The sequence below is a fragment of the Neltuma alba genome, unplaced genomic scaffold, assembly GCF_004799145.2.
Source record: "Neltuma alba isolate B1F8T4 unplaced genomic scaffold, ASM479914v2 tig00000841_pilon, whole genome shotgun sequence".
Classification (NCBI taxonomy): Eukaryota; Viridiplantae; Streptophyta; class Magnoliopsida; order Fabales; family Fabaceae; genus Neltuma; species Neltuma alba.
In genome coordinates, this window is record NW_021632217.1 from 363 (window position 1) to 21,304 (window position 20,942).

Below are 20,942 nucleotides of genomic sequence, written 5' to 3' on the forward strand. Positions count from 1 at the left end.
TATAACTTATCTTCACACAAAGAACTGAACAAGTAACAAGGATAAGATACTGGAAGCAATCTTCTTCGTGTTGATGCAATATCAAAATTTTCAATAGAGCATACTTTTGCCAAAGTTAAACATAGTCATTCCAACTTTCACCAATTCTGACAAGAAAGATTGGTGTCGGTAGTGCTTATCTTATAATAATATAAGAATCACCTGTTCATTTAGAACTGAATCGACCTGCCATCCTTGATCATATGTAGAACCCTGCAGATATAGTAGTTATGCAACTGAAGTTGAGGCATAGATACAGGATGAATGAAGACGTATCAACATAAATAAATCACTACCCTTTCAAGTTAGATAAATATACAAATTGATATTACCAGATTCTTTGCCTTCTTCTTCTTCTTTGTTTTAACAGACGTTTCAGCACAGTCGTACGGTAACGGCCTGTCAAACTCTCCCATTGACTCTACTTCCACATTTCTCTGAATCTGAGATCCACAATGTAAAGTACTTTGGTCATCCTGAAAGGAATTGGTATCTCCACTCGAAGCATCTGTCTTAACTTGAGGCTGCACTGTCACCGGGACCCCAGCTGTGAAAGGACTTACAACTCTCTGTCTAGATGCTGTGCGCACCCGTTTTGGTGGTATAGGCCCAACATTTAAGCTAGCAGGCCTTTTGCCAAGTAGCATGGACGGCTGAAATCCAGTTGTATAATTTCCATAGGGCAAATCAGCCCCAAACTCACAGGACCTTGGAGGGTAAGATTTCATCATGTTTCTATGCTTCTTATGGGTTGATTTTGATGATTTTCTACCCTCATAGGCACTAGGCAAGTAGTAAGTGCTTGTTTCTCCATCATCCTCATCATACACATTCTCTTCCGACCCAAACTCTACAATTCAATTAAAATGGGTGTGATGAGTTCCAGATCGATCATTAATTCACTTGAAAATCAAAATGCAAACGAATCCAACATTACCTGGTGCAGTGTCATAAATAGATGTATCAACTTCCTCTTGCATGCTACTCCCAGTTTTCTGAAAAGGTTATATTTATTAGCACTAATGGCCACAAAGAAGTCAAATGATTATTACACCCGATGATAGGAAAGAGGGACAAAAGAAGCAGATAACCTCATAACATATCTTAAGACATCTTTAGCAAATTAGACTAAAATGATTACCCTAAAATATCTACGGAAGGCACCAAGTACAGGACCTTTGGTCATAAATTTACCTCAACATGTAGGAAATGAGATTCAACAGATTTCCGGTATGCTTCCATTGATGTAGAAGGAACTGTGTAGAAGAGACTTTCCTGCCAATTAAAATTATGAAATGTGAAAGTGCACTTTGTCTACATCCAGTACAATGATTAAACGACAAAAACTATCCACACAAACAATCCATTGAATAACCAAATAGATGAAGTATCTCCAACCAATGGAATCCAAAGACCACGATAATAAAACTGAAATATCAATGCAAAAATTTGCAACAGAAGAGGGAAAAAGAAGACAAATCACTACTGTCAACATTTACAAGCAAACCAAATATATCTAAGGAAACTCAGCCCATACTTCTGTAAGATGTTCCTCCCATGGCATGCCCAGAGTGCCTGAATCAGATATCCTATCAGGTGTTGCTGGTGCTTCAGCTAGAGAAGAAGTTTCATGAGGCTTACTATGCTTCAAAAACCTCAAAGCATAAGCTTGGACTTTCTTAGCCAAGTTTTTTCTGGGATGTTCCTCCAAATATTCATCTCTCTCCTGAACAAAACAACCAACACTATGGATTCAGTAAGTAGTCCATGATGACAGTAGAATGGGGGATAAGCAATATGTCTCGATTCTCCCAGATGATAGCTATAACAAATATCAAACAATCGCAGTATGCAATAGTTTCTGAACCTGTGATATGCTCCCTCCATCCCTTTTTATAAGATCCAAATTTTTGAACCCCTATGTCCCCTTTTATAAGATCCACTATGGGGTTGTATGAACATTAAATGCATTTTTACTTCTAAAATCTTTGGCTTTACATATATAACATGATAATAAAATCTCGATTCATTTTTACCTCATCACAGAGTTCAAATATAGAATTCTTCATTATGCGGTAGAAGCAATATCATTTGTATCATCTCTTTAAAATAAACAAATTAATAGGAAAATAATGTAACAGGGATGTCCTATCCCATAACTGACCAAAGCAGCCACCAACAATGAAGGTTCAAGACAAATTTGCTTTATATGCAAAACGCAAAAGTCCAAGAAATAACGAGTACCCCATCTGAATTTCTTCTCTTGTTCCTAGAAGCTTCTACCACATCAACTTTCTCAGATTCTGAGAATGCACCAGAGTAGTCAATACTAGCATCATTGTTTTCTAGAAGCAGCTCAACTGAATGCCAGAACTGCATGATAGCCTTAGCTATGTTGTGAGCCAAAACTTTAATTCCCATATGTTTATTTTTCTCTTCAGATCTTAACCGAGAGGTAAAAGCAGCTCGATGACACAATTGTGCTGCAGCAGTTATCTTCCAAAGTCTCTCCTGCAAAACAATGCCAAGGAAAAACCCCCCTTTAAAAAAGATAACACAAAACTTCAGTAAGATTAACCTTGTGTATTTTTGCTAGTCCATAAAGGGTTGAGACAACCACAGGAAGGGGAAAGCAGCGAATCACTAGTAGGCATAGAAATTAAAACCTGTGCAAAATCATTTGCCAACCATGCCATTTCCTCAAGGACAAAACCCCAGTGAGATTTTCTATGGTTCTGTGTGGGTAAAGTGCGAGTTGATGACAATTCTGTGATCCTCTTCCGCTTGGCCTTTTAATACATGTTAGACATTTATATAGTTTGTTGATCAGATGATAAAGGAAAAAGTTACAGAAGTTGGCCAAAATGGGCATGAGTCACTATAAATGGAATTATAAAAAATGAGGACCTCTATAATCCGTGCCTCTTCCAAAATAGAATCTTCACGTGCCTTGTCCGCCAATAAATGGTGATTGGAACATGGCTGAAGGTCAGAGGCAGAAGTTGAAACCTTTTCCGCCAGAACAGCCTGAGCAAGTTCACAATTTGACCCATCCATAGGCTCCTGTTGGTGTCTTCCAGAGCTATTGCCCTTGACACAATTGGAATGATCCGCCAAGACACCACCTAACTCTTTCTCAGCTTTTGATGCAGTACTGTCATTTTGTCCCTTGATATTGGAAAAATCACTCACCTTGTTTTGCATGGATGAACCATTAACAGAAGCATCTTGCTCGGCTTTGACCATATTACCACTACCAGAATGGTTTAGACAACCAGCATCATTTCCATCATTAACAGTAGCCCCACCTCCACTGGCATTGGCCTTGCTGCTTTCTTTTACTTCACAGCCAGTTACATTTGGTTTCTTATCAAATACTGGCATTTTTCCCACAGTGCTGCCATTGCCATTAACATTTTTAGCATTATTACACATATCACTATCATTATTAACATCTCTACCTACACTACTTTGGGTGCACGAAGACCCTGAGTTGAAAGTCCTCACACATAACACAGCATCACCATTTTGTTCTTCATTCGTTATGCCCTTTTTATCTGCTTTTATGTTGGCAATTCCATTTGGCTGGCCAGAACAGGTTTCGTTTTCTGGTTTTGTAGTTTTAGGCAGAGGCTCCAGATCAGCAGCAGCTACTGGCTCCCTTTCTTCAACTGCATCAGTCTCCCTAGAAGCCATGACAACTGGGTTTTGTACAGTATCATCTCGGGAAGGTAGAGTACACTGATCTTCCTCATAGTTTCTTTGGGCAGTGATATCCAATTTAACTTCAGGAACGCTATTGCCACTAGTTGTTTGATGAACTCGGACACCATCTGATTTGCTAACCAACGGATTGATAGAAATGTTATCTTTAGTAACTACCTCTCCATTTATGTTTGGAGGCTTGGGCTTAGAAACAGAAGGCAAATTATGTTCCTTCAAGTTGCCAGTTTCAGATACCAACCCCTTCCCATCCCTTGAGCTGCCCCGAGGACCATGATTTGTTCTGGACCTATTTCTTCGAGCATATGGGCGGAAAATGGCAGAATCTTCAGAGTCCTTAGCATTCTGACTCCCATCAATTTTGGAAGACTGCTCTGACGGAGTAACATTGTTCCTTCTACTTTGATGTGCAGATCTCCTTTCGCCTTTAGGTAACTCTTTATCAATACCCAAAACTACGAGATTATCAGCAGTATTTGGTTCACTACCCGAGGGAGCACCTGGTCTAGCACTACTGTCAACAGAGTCACCATGAGGGGAGGCCGTCAAAGCAAAACTACCTTTTGCTTCACTGAAATCACAATAAGATAGAAAGGTCAAGCAACAAACACAATGAAATATCATTAAGAATTAAGATTAAGAAAATTGAATGCAAAAGATAACCATTAACAAGCACAAGATACTGCCAAGAGTCAAACAAATCCAACAAAAACAAGAAAAATAATAGCCGACCTTGTCACAAACTGCTCATGGTGTTGATCAGTGAGTGAGGTAGACTGGACACTAGCTGAAGCGGCAGTCCCAAACTTAAAGTCCAGAGGATTCCCCCCCTACACTTACAACGCATAAAAGGTAATCACCATTTGCATACATCTATCAGAAAATACAGCGTGCAAATGATCAAAGCCACCTACTTTTTCAAGAAATTCTAGCTCTCTTTTTCTTTCCTCACGAACATCATATTCCTGTCTGTTATCAACATCCAACAGGTTATTCTTGGCGTATACCATAAAATATCATATCGGTACTCAAGGAAGCAAGACAAAAAACAGAATGGAAGTACATAAATGAACCTCTCATCACCTGAGCTCTGCCTGAGCCTTCTCAATGGCTGCTTGGCGGGGAGAGGTCTTCAACCCTATGCCAACTCCGCCGTCAATAACTCCTCCCATGGAATCAACCTCAGCATTTACAAGGACAGCCGATCCAGAATTACATCCATGCATTCCCACCTCTAATGTCTAAGAGTTTGATCTCCCATCTGTTAAAACATCTGCCAAATTCGTTAAGGCAAGGGGTTAAATAAGAGAGGGCAAAAACTACAAAGCACTTAATTTATATACAAAATATAATGTACTATTAAAAACAACCAAGAAGAAAAAGACCCAAGCCAGACAGAATGTGAACATTATTGACAAACATCAAGCAGCAGCAAATCGAAAACGTCCTTCTAAACAGGAGGTTTTAAACAAGAGAGAACATTTTCCACAAGGCTTAAACCAATCTCCCCACCCTCCCTCTCCCTCACACGCACACAAACGAAAGGACTCTTTCCAGGGCCTATTTATAAAGTACGTTGAATGAACTACTGTTCAGCAGATAAGAAATGTTGCAATGGCCCCTGTGCAGTGATGGGCTAAATAAGAGAGAGAGAAGAGTGAAAAGATAATACGGGTCATGCAGCTATCATTTAGGAGGAAAGAAGTTGCACCACTGGCACAGATCACAAATTACAAATTTCGACACAACAATCATTCCTCGAGGCAAGAGGTGACAGATATGTGTTTAACCAAGTGAAGCAAGACAGTAAAATTTGGTCTTTTTTTTGGGGGGGGGGTTGGGGTTAATAATGTGCTCTATAAATAGGAAATAAATATTAACTGTGGAGATAGCATAAGACATACAAGCATAATAAGTAAATTAAGGAAGTTTATAAGCCTGGGAAGTTTGAAAAAAGGTTTGACTGAATTCTGAAAGTGACAAAATAAAAGAAAATAGCTTAGAAGCACACTGGGGCCCAGTTGAATTTCTAGGCCGTGTTTATGCTTTTTGTATGTTTGAATTATCTTGTTTCGAGATTTAAGATACTGATGGTTTTGAGTTATCGGGTTGGCTTTTATAGCTTGCACCTGACGCAAGCTGTTGCATCCACCACAAAGATGCTAAGACGCTGCCATGCAAGCACCAGGATGAAAGGCCCCTGCCTCGGCCCTCACCCAGCAAGAGGCATTGTGGCCTCCTAGCACCTTGCTTTTGTTCCTTAGTATTGAAGTGAACACCTTTTGACTACATAAGTAATTCAATAATTTTAGTCAATGATTAGAGGCAATAAATTAAATAGAGGCATCACCAAGAACTAAGCTGATAACGCTGAAGCAGGTTTTAGCTCACTCATGATTATGATGATGGTACTTAGGTCTTCAGACTAACGACTAACTGCTTCTACGGAACTTTGTTTCTTCATAAGCCGTGCGTAAATTAGTAATCAAACAGGCCTTCTTTCAGCAATTCAAGACAATATTTTCTTTCACTCGATGAATTGATGAATGGTTGAGAAATCCTCCACAAAGAGAAAAACCAAGTAAATATTATCTTTCTACAGCCTGTAACACTGACATATGTAGAAAATAAAAAATGATGTCGACCCTTCAAAATTCACCGACCAAAGGCCTCTCACCAAGTAGATATTGTCTTCCTACAAGCTGTGAGAATGTAACGTCTGTAGAAAATAAAAAATGATGTCGACCGTTCAAAATTCACCAAGCAAAGGATTCCTGTCTTTCATCGAAACTGTAAGAGCCTATATAATACAAATTAGTAGATTTCTTGACATGAATGAAATAAAGGCACATACACTACTATAACAAGCTAGCGGATATCATCATTTGCACATGGCAAATAATGCAAAAGATACGCAGCGACGTGGTTTGAACTATTTCAACATGCACGGAAATGCATAACCATAGAGGTTGCAGACATAATAAAGACCCATAACGGCATTGAAAGATGTTAATAAACAGCGAAGATAAAATAAGACGCAATTAGTACCTAAAACACTCGTCACTATTACTTATTCTTACGTATGTTATCTCAACTATTGCATACATGGAGGTTGGCGCCAATGATTACCTTCAAAATTTTGAACTGGCATCACGAACGGTAACTTTATTATTCACATTAGTTGCTTACCGCTTTAAGAAATGCATTCCTCTTCGTTGCCCAATATGGGCAGGCAAATCCCCAATCATAAATAAGACACCACTTTCACACCCCATAATAGACACTAGCTCAGGCATAAACCTGACGACATTTCATGACAATGCATAAGACAGCCCCAGAGAAAAACAATTCAGCAAAATTTACCCCCCAAATTAAAAACCCTAAGGATGCCCATTTCCACAAATTCCCCAGTTTGCATGATTCTAGGGTTTTCAGCTACGCAGACCAATGCCCAAAACAATGACAATTAAGAGAGGGGAAACACCTTATTACGCACGAGAATCACGAATTTGTGAGCTAGGGCACAACCTGAAACACCTTGAGGCCTTGCCACGTTGAACTTCCTGTTTCCTAGGGTTTTGGAAGAGGGGCCTTTTTGTTGGAGGGAACGAGCACGAATTAGCCCTAAAAACCTAACATTCAACAGGAAATGTCAACCATGAAAGCGTATCTCAGTGTCCGTGTGGAATCCAACAACGCCAATTTGATTCTATAGCTTTTGTTTCTCTCTCTGTATCTGCAAGTTGCTTCTTCTTCGTGCGTGAGGAGAGGGACTATGCGACCCCTGCGAGTACTAGTGGGCTGGGCATGAAGACGACGACGAAGAGGAGGCCTTTGAGAAATAGGACGTCCATTTTGGGCTTTTTCTTTAATAATAATTATTATTATTTTTTTGTTTTATTATTTTTTATTCATGAGTTACAAAATAAATATCAATATCAGTATTAAATTGTATTGATCAATATGTTAATGATTGAATTTTGGAACATCATTAAAAATATAATAATTCATAATTTATAAGTTTAACCCATTGTAGTAAATTATTATTAAAACATAAATTAGAAAAATCATTAAAAAAATTCCTATTCAAAAGTTTTATTGGTCAGAGGAATTTGAATAAATTTTCATACAGAAAAAGTACCCGTATATATTTTTCAAATTTCATGTCTTTCTGTTAATAAAATTTTCAAACAGAAATTTTTCATTGATTAAATTATGGTTTTTTTTTTTTATTTCCATGCGGATCAAATGAAGGTTTGAATGGAACAGGACAAGTTATGCCAAAATGTTTTCTTAAAGTGGTAAAATAGTTTCATTTCATTATGTTTAGGAAAAAAAAATAATAGTGTGCTTTTTTTTTTTTGGGGGGGGGGAATGAGAAGGTACAAAAGTTTTTACCTCAAAAGGGTATTTTAGATTCCTATTCGGTATTATTGGGGTTGGTAAGATTGCATAGAAGAGCCAATTGACGCTGGACAGTGATGCATGATAATATGAACTTGTTCGTGTGTAATAAACAAGGGCTGTTTTTTTTTTATTTTTAAAATAATTTTATAAAATTATTTCTTAGAACAAGTTTTAGAACAAAAAACAAAAAAATTGTTTGGATAATAATTTTTAAAAAATTGCATTTGAAAAAAAAAACACATAGTTGACACCGATAGTAATAGGGGCCGGATAGTTAGTAAAAAGAAAAGAAGATTTCTTCAACTTTTTTTAAAAATAAAATAAAAACACAAAACAAAACAAAAAAACATATGTAAAAGTTGTTTTGGTTTTTTAATTTTTAAAACATGTTACTATTTTTGTGTTTTTTTTTTCAAAACAATCAACTAAAAGCAAATCACCAAACAAGTCTTTTCATTTTTCTGTTTTTAAAATACAAAATTATTTTCAAAACAAGAAACCAAACAAACTTTTAAGGTATCGTTTGGTATAAAGCATTAAAAAGAGAGATAGAAATTAGAATTATAATTGAAAAAATCTATTAAAAGAGTGTTTAGTATAAGAAATTACATATTACATGGGATTAAACTAAACCCATAAAAGAGTGTTAAAAACTTTTTTAATAATTTTTTTAAATTACAATCATAATTTTTATCCTTGTTTTCAATACTTTGTATCAAACGGGATCTAAGTTTCTTCAATTTGAAACTATTTTGATTTTTTCCTCCAAAATAACAATGAAATATTGAATAACTGATCAATTAAATAATTGCTAGTTGCGAATAATGCACTAAATATATCGTAATGATAAATATAATACTTATATATAATATTTAGACCAGTTTTTATAAAATATCAATCATTGGTCTTCTTAAGAGATCTGCTAGATCTAAATCGTATTATTTTATATTGATAAAAAAATGAATAAAGAATAACTGACTGGACTCTGTGTTTATTATAGTTATCATTTTGAGTGCACTTTATTCATATATTTTCAATCAATCACACTCTTGCTGTATAAATGTGAAAAATTCTCGGTTTCGTTTAATTCATCACAGTCAAATAGTTTTATGTTGTCCGAAATAGATTTAAATAAATTATATTTTATTTTTTCAATAAATATTTTAATTTATGAAATAAAATTATGAAATTGGAATAATAGAGAATTTAGAAAACATGTTTGACTTAATGATAAAGAGAATCAAAACCGAAGTACTTGAATTAATATATGTAATGTACTTCTTTTCCTAATAAAGAGGATGTGTTTATTTATTTTTTATACAAGGTTTTATCGTGTGAGATTATTATGAATTCTTGTAATGGCATTTTTTTTTACTTTCTTTTAAATTTAAATTATAAAAGTATACAATTACTCTTCCAACTTTATGCAATATTTTAATTTAATTTCTTAATTTTATAAAATATTTTCTCAAGTATCTAACATTAACACTATTAGTTTCAAATGATATTTGTTATACCAATTAATATTATTTTTACAAATTAATGAAACTAAACATTGCATCCTTTTAAATTAATACTTCTTCAAAAGTGACATTGTATTATTTAATAGTTTAAGATGCTCAATATTCATTAAAAAATAATTAAAAAGCATTATAGAAGATCTGTGATTTCTTTCTTTTTTTTTTAATTGAAAAAACCAACACTGCCAGGCTAATATAATAAATAAAATCGAACTCATGACTTTTTAATTACAAGAAAATTAATAAGTGACTAGGGTACAAAGTGACTGGTAAATTTAGCTATTTCTAATAAATGATAGACTCAAGTGTGGTTCTGCATTTATTTTTTATTCCAATTAATTAATATAAAATTTTACTGGGATTATAGATTTTTATGATTAAAACAAGTGGTGGGGTAGGAGCTATTTTTGTGGATAAGATTCTGTATTAATTTTGGTAAGAGTTGTAGGAAACAATCTTGTCTTTTTTCTTCTTCTTTTTTTGGCTCCCTGACTTGCATTCCCGAAAGACGGATGTAAAAGAAAAGTAAAAGGGATCATTTTTAATTATTGGCTAAACTTGAAACAAATTATATGCTTTTAAACTTTAAAGATTTATTAGTACTTATGTACTTAAATTTATTTTCTATTTAAAGGGCATTTTTTTAGTGCTTTAATAAATGATCATAAAAAGGTTTCTCTTTTTTTTTAAAGCAAGAAGAGGTTATTTTATTGATTAATAAAAGAAAGGTCTACAAAGTAGAGAGAAAAAACCAAAAGGTACAAAACATTTTACAAAGGGAGAATGATAGAAAAAGAAGCTAGAAATTGCAAATCTCAAATCAGGTTTGGTAACACAATTTTATTTGGTATTAACAAGTCTGAATTTGTAAATGACAACAAATTTTTGTTGACATTCCTTGTTTGGTATTTACAAAATTCCAGCTCTTTTTTGGTTGTTGTCTTTTTTACAAAAGAACTAACAAAAACAATAAGCCTAAAGAACAAAACAAAGTCCACCCAAAAAAACAGAAAATAAGGCACAAAACTTTAACATCAAATCAGCCTATTCCTTTGCGATCCAAACCTTTATCAGTAAAAGTATTTATGCTGTTTCTACTAGTAATCACATCAGCATCCAAAATTCTTGTAGCAGAGATGCTACTATCACTAGCCATTCATAACTGCAAGAAAACCCGCAGCTCTATTTCCTTGTCTGGCAACCAAGAAAATTGAGTGACTGGTATTAGCTCAATCATTAGAAACATATCAGGAAAAATAGAAAGGCTTTGCCATTCAGCATTAACTAAAAATTTATTCGGAAGAACTTTAAAAAGCTCCTCACAATCCATCTCAATACAGATATTATGATTAGCGAAAGTATGAATATACAAAAGAGCACTTTTGAGAGCAAGACATTTAGTTTCAACGAGAGTAGATGACTTAACTTTCTTGCAGATGCCTCGCAAAAAAGCTCCACTGTTATTTTTGCAAATTACTCCAATGCTCACACTTTCAGTTCTCTTCTTAAATAATCCATCGGTGCTCAATTTAGAGCCTATTTGGGATAACGGTGAAAATTCCTTATAAGCACGTTTCACATAGGCCAAGACAAAACTTATTTCACGTACTTGCTTCGTATTTCGTAAATCACGATTGAAAAGCTACTTATAAACTATTCCAAGCAGGCCCTTAATAGCGTCTACATTAGGAAGCTCCCAGCGTATTTTCCTCTAGATACTTCTATTCCTTGCATCGGCGCCATTATTGACCTCATTTGACTTTGCTGTCCAAACTTCATCAACTATCAACTAGAAGGGAGGCTATTGAGATGGTTCTCATAGGATCAACCATATTGCCATTAAATAACCAATCGCATCTTCCTTTCCAAATACCCCAACATATTGCTACCATAAGTGCTCTTTCATGATCATCAATATTTTCCTGATGTAGAAAACTTTCGTCACACCATTTTTTAACGCACGCTATTCTGTTTATGTCATTAACCAGAGTGAAAGAACACCCAAACTAGTAGCATGAAGCCCAAGAGCAGTGCAGAATCAAATGTTTAACAGTTTTCGGCTCATTATTACAAACTGGACAGATATTATCTAGAGTACAATGCTTTCAATATAAAGCTTCTTTTGTTGCCAAAAAGCCATTTAATTAATATTTGCCACATGAAATGTTTAATTTTTTGTGGGATATGCAAAGACCAAATATTAACCCAAACTTTATAAGAGATTTTATAAGAAGCACTAGGACAAGTATTAGCTACCCTTACCTCACTTTGTTTAGCAACAAACTAGCCTAACTTCACTGTATACTTGCCATTCTTGGTCTTCAACCAAATTGGAAGGTGTAATCCCCCCTCCTCTGGAATCTTCATCTCATAAATCATTCTTTTCTCATCATCATTAATTTTAGGGAAAATTAATTCCTCAGTCCTTATGGTTTCAGCAAATTTTGAATCAGGTCCCTCTATTTTTTCTTTCTTTTTATCCAATCGTTGATCTTTGCTTCATTATATGTGTTAATCCTTTCATACATGAAACTAGCATATTCCGTCCATTATATGTATATATCTTGACTTTATTTAATGATTTTCTTTAAATGAAGACGTGAATAGCTGGATTATTTAAAAATTTGAAGTATGAATGACGCAGGGGGGAGCGGTGGCATTGATTAAGGTGGTGATTGGGAGGAAAGCCGCCAATTGTGGGAAGACTCCTGATTTATTATTGAAGGAGGAAGGCCTCCGCTTTGAACAATGACTCATTAGGTTCGGTAAACTTATCTTTTTCCATGACAGGCTCCCTTTAAAAAACATAGGGAACCTAAGGGGGTGCGTCACTAGGAAAGAAGGCCTCAAGGCTGCCGGAGATATGATGGCAAAGTTTCCGATGAGGAGCTGAACCAATTCTAGCCCAAGAAAAGAAAGACTGGAGCGGGAACGAGATACAGAAAAGAGGGGTTCAAGTTCAACACTGGTGGGAGAGGCTTGGCCAGGTCAGCGCCACATCGTCCCTGTCAGCACAAAGTGACAGAATATAAAAGTTTCATGGACGGAAGGATTAGCACCTATAATGGAGCAAACATCAAGGGCTCAATAAAAAAGGAAAAAAATTGAAGGACCTGATTCAAAATTTAATGAAACTATAAGAGGCGGGAAATTAATTTTCCCTTAATTTTATTACTTGTGGTTGAGAGATTCCACCTTCCATTAACAATCAAATTTGCAGCTTTCAAATCCTGTACTCTTTCATTGCTAGGCATACTTAAAAGTTGATAAAAGTCTGAACCAGCAAGAACCCACTTATTTCCCCAAATCTTAATCTCACTGTTAGCACCAATCTTCCGGAATAATTCCTATAAAAAGAGAATATGAATAAAATAAATTCATGCTGATTAAAAAAAAAAAGAATAATATAACTTCATATTAGTATAGGGATTTCAATGCTAGACATATTTAAGCTAAAATTCACTGGATTTAAAATCAACGCGAATTACTCTTCATTTTATCATATAATCGGCTCTTCACTATTTTTCCAATATGATAAAGGAAATATTAATTGTAATTGTTGAATACTCATTTAGATTATTTAATAATTAAATAAAATGTATCAATCTGCTCTCTATTCAACCTAAATTACAAAGACCCCCTTTTTATTTTAAAAATCTATATAGATTTTCTTTAAAATCAAAACATATGTTGCACAAAATTTCCTTTTAGTTTTGAGATTTATCTTTCATCTACCCAACTATTATTTAACTGTCGAATCATTGCACTAAACCACCATTTTGATCAAAATACCTCTCCTTAACACAAATATTACTTAATGATTATCATTTAATCACCTATGACATCTTTATCTGGAATTAAAAAATAATTTAATACATATTGTAATATTTTTATTTAATTAATTTTATGAATATACTAGGTATGAGAATACTTCATGGGCGGAATGTGCGTAAGAAACCCAATTTAGGATTTCTAGCAAGTCTTGATCTGGTGCTTCAGCTATTCAAAGTTCAGTAGATTGTGGGGTTCTCTGGCTTTCGAAATTTCAATGGCTTATATTTGCCACTAGTTTGTTTTCTGGCCTTGTTTATGTGCTTATGGAGATATTACTGTTAGATGTTATTCAACTACTCATGGAGGGGATGTCATTGTTCTGCTGCATTGTAATCACATTTGCTTATCCTTTGTTGAGCGTGCTTGTTGGTGGTGGTTTATTCAAGTTCCATAATGATGATGGTGGGCTAAAAGGGACCTTTGTTCAAAGGCGTGTCATTGTATTTCGATCTAAAGATTTTGGATGGCTAAGTATGGCAGTTTCCATTATTTCTTCTTTATCAAACAAAATTTTGATAGATGTCGTTAGCTACCTTATGAAAGTTTGACATCAAGGGGGTGTTTAGATGGAAACCAAACCATGGTTTTAGAAATGCTTTTACGGTTTACGAAGTAAATATGTGGAGGAATTTGTCTCGTTTTGTGGGAAAGTGCTTTTAAGAAACACTTTTGAGGGTTACCAAACACCCCCAAAGCATGCTTGCTCACACAAAAATGATGTCAATTTAGATATCATGGAAGCACACTAGTGAGATGATCTATTCATGCACCATGTAAGATATGTTTGGATTTGGATTGACACTGGTAAAAGTAACTTTTGTTTCGTCTGACTTTTACAAACATAAGTTATGATAAAAGTTAGCTAGTATAAGGTGATTTATATTTATATTGATATTTATAAATTGAAATTTATTTAGATGAAGAGTAAAAGAGTAAGTTTAGATGTAAAATGATTGAAATAGAAATAAATTTAAGTTTTATTAGAAATTTTTAAAAAAAAACTAAAATACTTCAATTTTAGGAAAAACTAGGGAAAAATTTTCCATTAAAAATCTAATTGGTAAGAAGAATATAAACTTTATCATTTAATTTTTTTTCCTTTTTCGGATACTTTTATAAACATATAATTATTAGGTATTTTGGAGTAATTTTTTTCATTAAAGTAAATTAAGACCTACTTTAAGATCCTTCCCTTTCATCTCGTGGACATTTTTTCCCCCTCTCTCCAGGCTAGCTGACTGGCTGAAGCTAAAAACAGGAAACTGTAACTTTTGCTTCAACATGGCTATTTGCTTAAAGCCCATTTATTTCCATTTCCTAAAAGCCCATTTGTTTCCGTCTTGAATCCAAACATTACTTCACCTGCAGATGAGCCAGCAACCCCCGTTGCACGTTTTTCATGGTTACAAACGCGCAGAGCATCCTTTAGCATATGTTTCTTTCATGGTTGCAAGTTAGATACAGTTGCTAATTCCTACCTTCCATGAGTGTGTTGTTCAAGCTATCTTTTGCTATTATATTTTCATATATGTATTTGACTTGATGTATCTTTTAATTTTAATGTACAATTGACCTTTTTATAAAAAGAATTACTTAAATTTTAATTAAAAAAATTATAATCTCAAATGGTTAATTAGATTGGCAAAATATCCCCATGTCTTGCCTTCCCTTGAGTCATGACTCCTGAGAATCCTCTCAAAATACGCAACCAGTATCCACAAGCTTAACATGAAGTGTTAAAAAAAAGTTCATTAACATAAAAGTTAAGTAACTAATTTGTGAATATTAAAAAAATTAGTTTAATTAGTTATTTATAAAAAAATATGTATTGACTTTCCCAAATTATCATCTTTAATCATATATATTGAAACTACTCATTGATCGGGAGCTTCCTCAACATGTACAACTAATAGAAGATAGTTTGGTTAAGAAAAATTATAAATTTAAAAGATAAAGTGAATTGAAATCTTACATTTAGAACAAAATACAACTCTCATCTATCTCTTATATTAAAAGCCAGAGATAGTATATGAGGTAGTCCAAGGCGGCTGCTAGCAATAACAACCACAAATAAATAAGCATAAAAAGAAAGAATACCAAGAGAAAAGAACTGCACCTAAATGGCAGAAACAAGATCAGAAAACCATTTCATTAAAAGTCAGGCTTGTCTCTTTTTAAAGGAGGCCTCTGTGCTGTCCTAATGAGCTCTCTAAGCTCCTTCACATGACTATTCATGCCATTAGCTGAATAAGCTTTGATCATGGTTCTATATGTAATTAGATCAGGTTTAATACTTCTCTGTTCCATCATATCAAGCACTCCTTTCATCTCAGCTAAACAACCTAACCTCCCATAGGCATCCACCAAACAGTTGAAGAATATAATGTCAAGTGTTACATCTGAATTCTCTATGAAACGCAGGACACCGCCGATTTTTTCAGGTTTACCTGCTTGTGCATAAGCCTTCACAAGTGAGCAAAGCGTGACACAGCTCGGCTTTATCCTCTCTGATCGCATCAGTCTAAATAAATACTCCATCTGTTTCAGATCCCCAGCTCTGCCAAAAGCATCAATCACAATATTGTAGGTCACAATTGTCCAAGAGTAATGATATTTCTGCATGTACTCCATCACAGCACTCATTTTCTCGTAATCCTCAGCCTTGCCATAGGCGTCCAAGAGGATATTGAAAGTCTGCACGGTAGGCTGCAATCCAGCATTCTGAAATTTCTCATAACATCTCTCCATTGTTTCTATTTGCCCTATATTGCCGAAGGCTCTTAGCGTTGAATTCATGGTCCATACATCAGGTTCGCAATCTGAGTCAGCAAGCATTTCCACAAGAATGGATTCCATCTCTGCAAACCTGTAAAGAAAATAAGATAAATGAGTGGGAAAATGCCATTATATCATGCTGCAGCTGGTTGCTTAAAATGTATATTAAAAAGAAAAAGAAAAAGAATGGCTTCTTAACTAAGTTTAACAGAAAGGGGAGAAAGGGTGATCGCATGTATGAATGGGTAACGATGAAAGTGCCTAACCGAAGCAACAGCAATTAACTTTGCATCAGTGCTTATTAATTTCACCATATTGATTATGGGTGCAGTTTTGTCTGTTTACCTTTACCCGGCCTTTAGAAAAGACATTGATATTTTCATAGGGAGATCTACAAATCCCTCCCTCTTTCTTGCTTGTGATGTCTAGAGTATGAAGGAATAGTAGCAGTCAATAAACTCACTTTTCAAATTTTTTCATTAACCAGATTCAGCATGCAATCTTTTTATAAGAAGGGATACACAGCTAGACAGAGTTTACTTTTTTGCCTTCCCATAAGCATCGATGAGGGTGTTGTAAGTAACTGTGTTGGGTTTGATTCCCTGAATGGCCATATCAGATAGAAGATAGTGGACTTTGTCAAAGGCAAAAATGTGCAAACATGATTTAATGAGGATTGAATATGTCTGGACATCTGGCTGACAATCAGGAATGCTCTTCATCTCCTCAAGAATAGAGAATGCATTGTCCAAGAGACCACTCCTGCTGTAGGCAGATAACAATGCAGTGTATGCTTCACAGGACATGTAACAACCCTCATCAACCATAGCTTGAAAGAGCTCATGGGCTTTCTCGGGTTGCTTGCATTTTCCAAGCATGACTATTAACTTGATATAAATGCCAGAGTTAGGTTTGTACCAGAGCTGTTCACGCAGTAATTCAAAAACCTGCATCCATGAGAGCATTCATTGATGTTGGAAAGGTTCACTTTCATAAGAGAGAGATTCAAGAAAAAGGTGACACAAACGATGTACCAATCATTACACACTTACGTTTCAGCAATTGTATTTGGATTTAGTCCCCAATCAAGATTTTTTTAAAAATATATATATTTTTTCATGACAGACGGGTGCATTTTCAATTCATCCTCCACAAATGTTTCTTCCAATTTAATCCCTTATCCATTAAAATGCTTTCATGATGACAATTCATCCAATTTCTATCTATAAAGAACCCAACAGAATGCTGACTGGCACCAATTGACTTTCTTGATATACACTTAGTCCACATCAAATAAGAAACCCCAATTGAGAACTCTAATTTTATAAAATTCAGAAGCGCTACATCTCCAAAGTTTACTCATCCATCCTAATCCCATGGACCGTGTTACCTATTGTAGACTGTGGCAGTTAGGTGTGAATCAACTGGCGTCACAAGCCCAGAGCAGATAGAACTCAGTTATCTGCTAGCTTCGTTCATCTGTGGAGGGAGATGGGATAAGCGTGACACTGAAAGCATTTTGAATGAGGGATTAGAAAGTAAATAAATTTGTAAGAATAAGTCAAAAAATCACCTATCTCCTAGGGAAGAAAATAAGATTTTCCTTTTTCCATTTCTCCATGTTGTTTTTTTTTCTCTTCTTAAAATGGATTATTTGGGGGGGGGGGGGAAGAAGTATTGAATTTTTTTTCACTCGTGGGAGCAACCTGATAAAGAAGTTTGACAAATATGCATGCAAAAACATTCACCGCTACATTTCAGCAAATATTTTAGATATTAACAATTCATATTATCTTTATTTTTCATTTCTTTTTCCCCTCTCCAAATGTTCGATATAGAATCTTTCCTTTAGTTATTAACAATTCAACCTCTTTCAGCTGGTTTCCATTTTTGGCCAGCATTAAGGCAGCCAACAACACAACTCCCTCGCAAGCGAATGGTACCAAAAGTCATCAATACACAACTCTCAGGTCTCATTTTCTCTCCTCATTATGAGTCCCCAGGTTGCAATGGGAACTTTGGTTCCAGTGATTTGTACGCAAACTCAATGAATGAACACTAAAATACATGCTACCAAACTAATTTACTCACACCACAAGAATTCCCAGAATATATCTAGGCAAGAACAGTAAAGATGCCTCAAAGGAAATAACGGATAACAAGACCTTATACATCCAACGGTTGTTATTGTCAAATTAGCACTCAACGAGATCCTCAAGAAGCAATTAGTGTTCCATGAGTTTGCCAATAAGCTAGCCGTCAATAACCTCTGTGAGTACCTTCAAAGAGCCCTACTCTTGACGGTAATACTCAAAATTCTGTAACAGAAGACATGGGCTGTGTTGCTCCACTAATGAGTAAAAGTTTCTTGCCCCCCGATTTCCTTTTCCAATTAGTCAAGGAAAACATTATCCTAGATTACCACAGGCTCAGGGATAAACACTAAAACCAATTTTCCACATCAACATACAACAGAGTCTATAGAGCTTGCAATCCGATTTTCAAGCAAGTTAACCAGAGTAGAAATAATTAATCCATGATACCCACCATTCATGCAAGAATATTTTTAGACAATCCAATTTTAACTACATTTTCAGACGATCGAGGGATACACGATTGAATGTTAAGTGGATAATTTTCATATCATTTTCAAATAATGAACTCGAATGAGCTCCAAAACAAAGAGGCTGACCTTGAGAGCAGACTCCCACCGCAAAGCTGTGATTCTTTCATGAAGTGCTTCTAAAACGGTCCTCGGAAGCAGCTTCTTGGAGTTGGTGGGACCCCTCTTCTTCTCAATAATGGCCTTGGTAGCCTCCCTTCGAAGTATCACCGATATGGCTTTCTTCGATGCTATCTTCCTGTTCACCTCTTCTTTCCTCTCCCTCGCTTCTTTCTCCTTCAGCTTCTGAACTTCCATGGCCATTCTCCTTGCACGCCCATCAGTGACTATCATTGCACCCGATGACTTCTCTACAGCGTCATTGGAGTAAGGAGACGAAGGCGAAGGGGGATTCGGATCGGGTTCAGACTGTGCCCGAACGCATCGCGATTGATTAGTAGCTCGTTGGCGGTAAATGGTGGTTGGAAATGGAAGGGCGCTGCTGGAAATCGAAGCCATTGATTCTGCTCCACTCATGGACCGCACCAGAAGGCAGAAGCGAAGACATGCATATTGAAACAAGATATCGAATTATCACCTTCCAAATATTTTAGGGGAAAAAACATTGCGGCCGAAACGGTAATTATCTGATTCGGACCTGAACCTCATTGTTCTGCTTCCCCAGTCTTAGGGAAAATGGGATTAATGACGGGTAAGAATATCTGTGGGGGAAAAACTTTCTAGAATTAAGATTTAAATTAAGAAAAATTATTAAAAAGTATTTAATATGATTTTTTTTTTTTTGGGTTAAACAATGACTTGTACAATTTTTCAATATTATTCCCAATACCATCCAGTTTTGATAAGCTTTGGCTCGGGCTCGAACCTCATAAGCTCGTCTTTCTTTTGTTTTTTAATTATTTAGTTAATGTGAGGATGTTTTCTTTTACTACATCCAGTCCTTAATATAAGACTTTGTTTAACTTTTATTTTGGTCTTAAATATAAAACTTCAATCCACTTTGTCTCTTATATTTATATATTTTTTTTCCAAAGTAGCCCTTCTAATAATGATAGTTATAGTCAATACACTTGATTAGTAAGGATATTTTAAGAAAGATAACATCTATTTAGGACAAATAACTAACTCAACTTACTTCCTTAATCTCCTCAAATTAGTCAACTGGCTCTTATAATTAGAACCGGATGTAGTAGTTTATATTTAAGAAAAAAAATAGGAAAATGACAAATAAAGAAGGCGAGATCACAGTTTAGGAAGCTTAGGATTAGAGATGAGAAGAGGGAATGAGAGAGGAAAAAAAACACATTGTTAATCCTAAGTTTAAACTTCTCATTTCCCAATTAAGACATGTCATTTCTAGATAAATGACTTGTCATTTCTCAATTAAGACTTATCATTCTTACATAAATTCTTTTCACAAATCAGAAACACAATAAAATAGTCAACTTTTTTTTTTTTTGCATTACAAAATTAACAAATAATTAGTAGCCCAATAGCCATCTTATTTTTTCTTGGCCCAAATAACCAAGAGGTAGTGACATCAAACCCTATCCCCACCACTTTCTTTAAATAATTTCTCACATGACCAAAAAAAAATATTTGAGGGGTTGAACCTTTAAAAAAAAAAATAGAAGGGAATTTTTATCATTTTGCTTTAATTTCAAATTTTCAATTTGAGAATAATTTTTCTCTCTGTTATTTCTAACCCTTGACTTCCTAGGATATCCTAATTTCAACCTTATTTATTTGTTATTTTTTCAAAAAAATAAGGGGAGAGAAGTCTCCCCTTGCAAATTTTATTAGTGAAAAGGATATAATAAGCTTTTATAGATAAAAATTACAAATACTCAGTAAATTTTGTACATACAAAGTACTGATATTTGATACTATAATTTGGATCATTCTTATCAATAAAATTATTAATGAGAACTTCTATCCGATTTTCCCTATACTAAATGATTCTTTTTTAATGTGTATGAAAATGATACTTCTCCGGTCCTTAATATATGATTCAATTATTG

The 20,942-nt window shown here is 34.9% G+C and overlaps 2 protein-coding genes across 2 annotated transcripts; both read right to left on the bottom strand.

The window, feature by feature from the left end:
• Nucleotides 1-201: 201 nt before the first annotated feature.
• On the bottom strand, nt 202-7,568 carry LOC114746706 (chromatin modification-related protein EAF1 A; the record flags this gene model as incomplete). The annotated part of the gene is made up of 12 exons (XM_028934979.1): nt 7,247-7,568; nt 4,846-5,023; nt 4,677-4,731; nt 4,495-4,592; nt 2,947-4,333; nt 2,706-2,828; nt 2,284-2,550; nt 1,577-1,765; nt 1,234-1,314; nt 977-1,034; nt 372-889; nt 202-252 (listed from the first exon to the last, which is right to left on the bottom strand). Coding segments are annotated over exons 2-12 (2,970 nt in total), but the record flags the coding sequence as incomplete, so codon positions are not given.
• Nucleotides 7,569-15,644: 8,076 nt separating this feature from the next.
• LOC114746723 (pentatricopeptide repeat-containing protein At5g48730, chloroplastic) lies at nt 15,645-19,453 on the bottom strand. The gene is made up of 3 exons (XM_028935004.1): nt 18,991-19,453; nt 16,839-17,245; nt 15,645-16,389 (listed from the first exon to the last, which is right to left on the bottom strand). Exons 1-3 carry the CDS (start codon nt 19,435-19,437, stop codon nt 15,675-15,677), a joined length of 1,569 nt encoding a protein of 522 aa, XP_028790837.1. The 5' UTR covers nt 19,438-19,453; the 3' UTR covers nt 15,645-15,674.
• Between the last annotated feature and the right edge of the window lie 1,489 nt (nt 19,454-20,942).

What these genes read in the sequence shown, in the direction of transcription:
- LOC114746723 (XM_028935004.1), bottom strand. Translation starts at nt 19,437, where the DNA reads ATGAGTGGAGCAGAATCAATGGCTTCGATTTCCAGCAGCGCCCTTCCA. An exon ending in GGTGGGAGTCTGCTCTCAAG is followed by an intron (nt 17,246 to 18,990) that starts GTCAGCCTCTTT and finishes TCATGGATGCAG; the next exon opens with GTTTTTGAATTACTGCGTGA. An exon ending in GCTTATGGGAAGGCAAAAAA is followed by an intron (nt 16,390 to 16,838) that starts GTAAACTCTGTC and finishes TTTTCTTTACAG; the next exon opens with GTTTGCAGAGATGGAATCCA.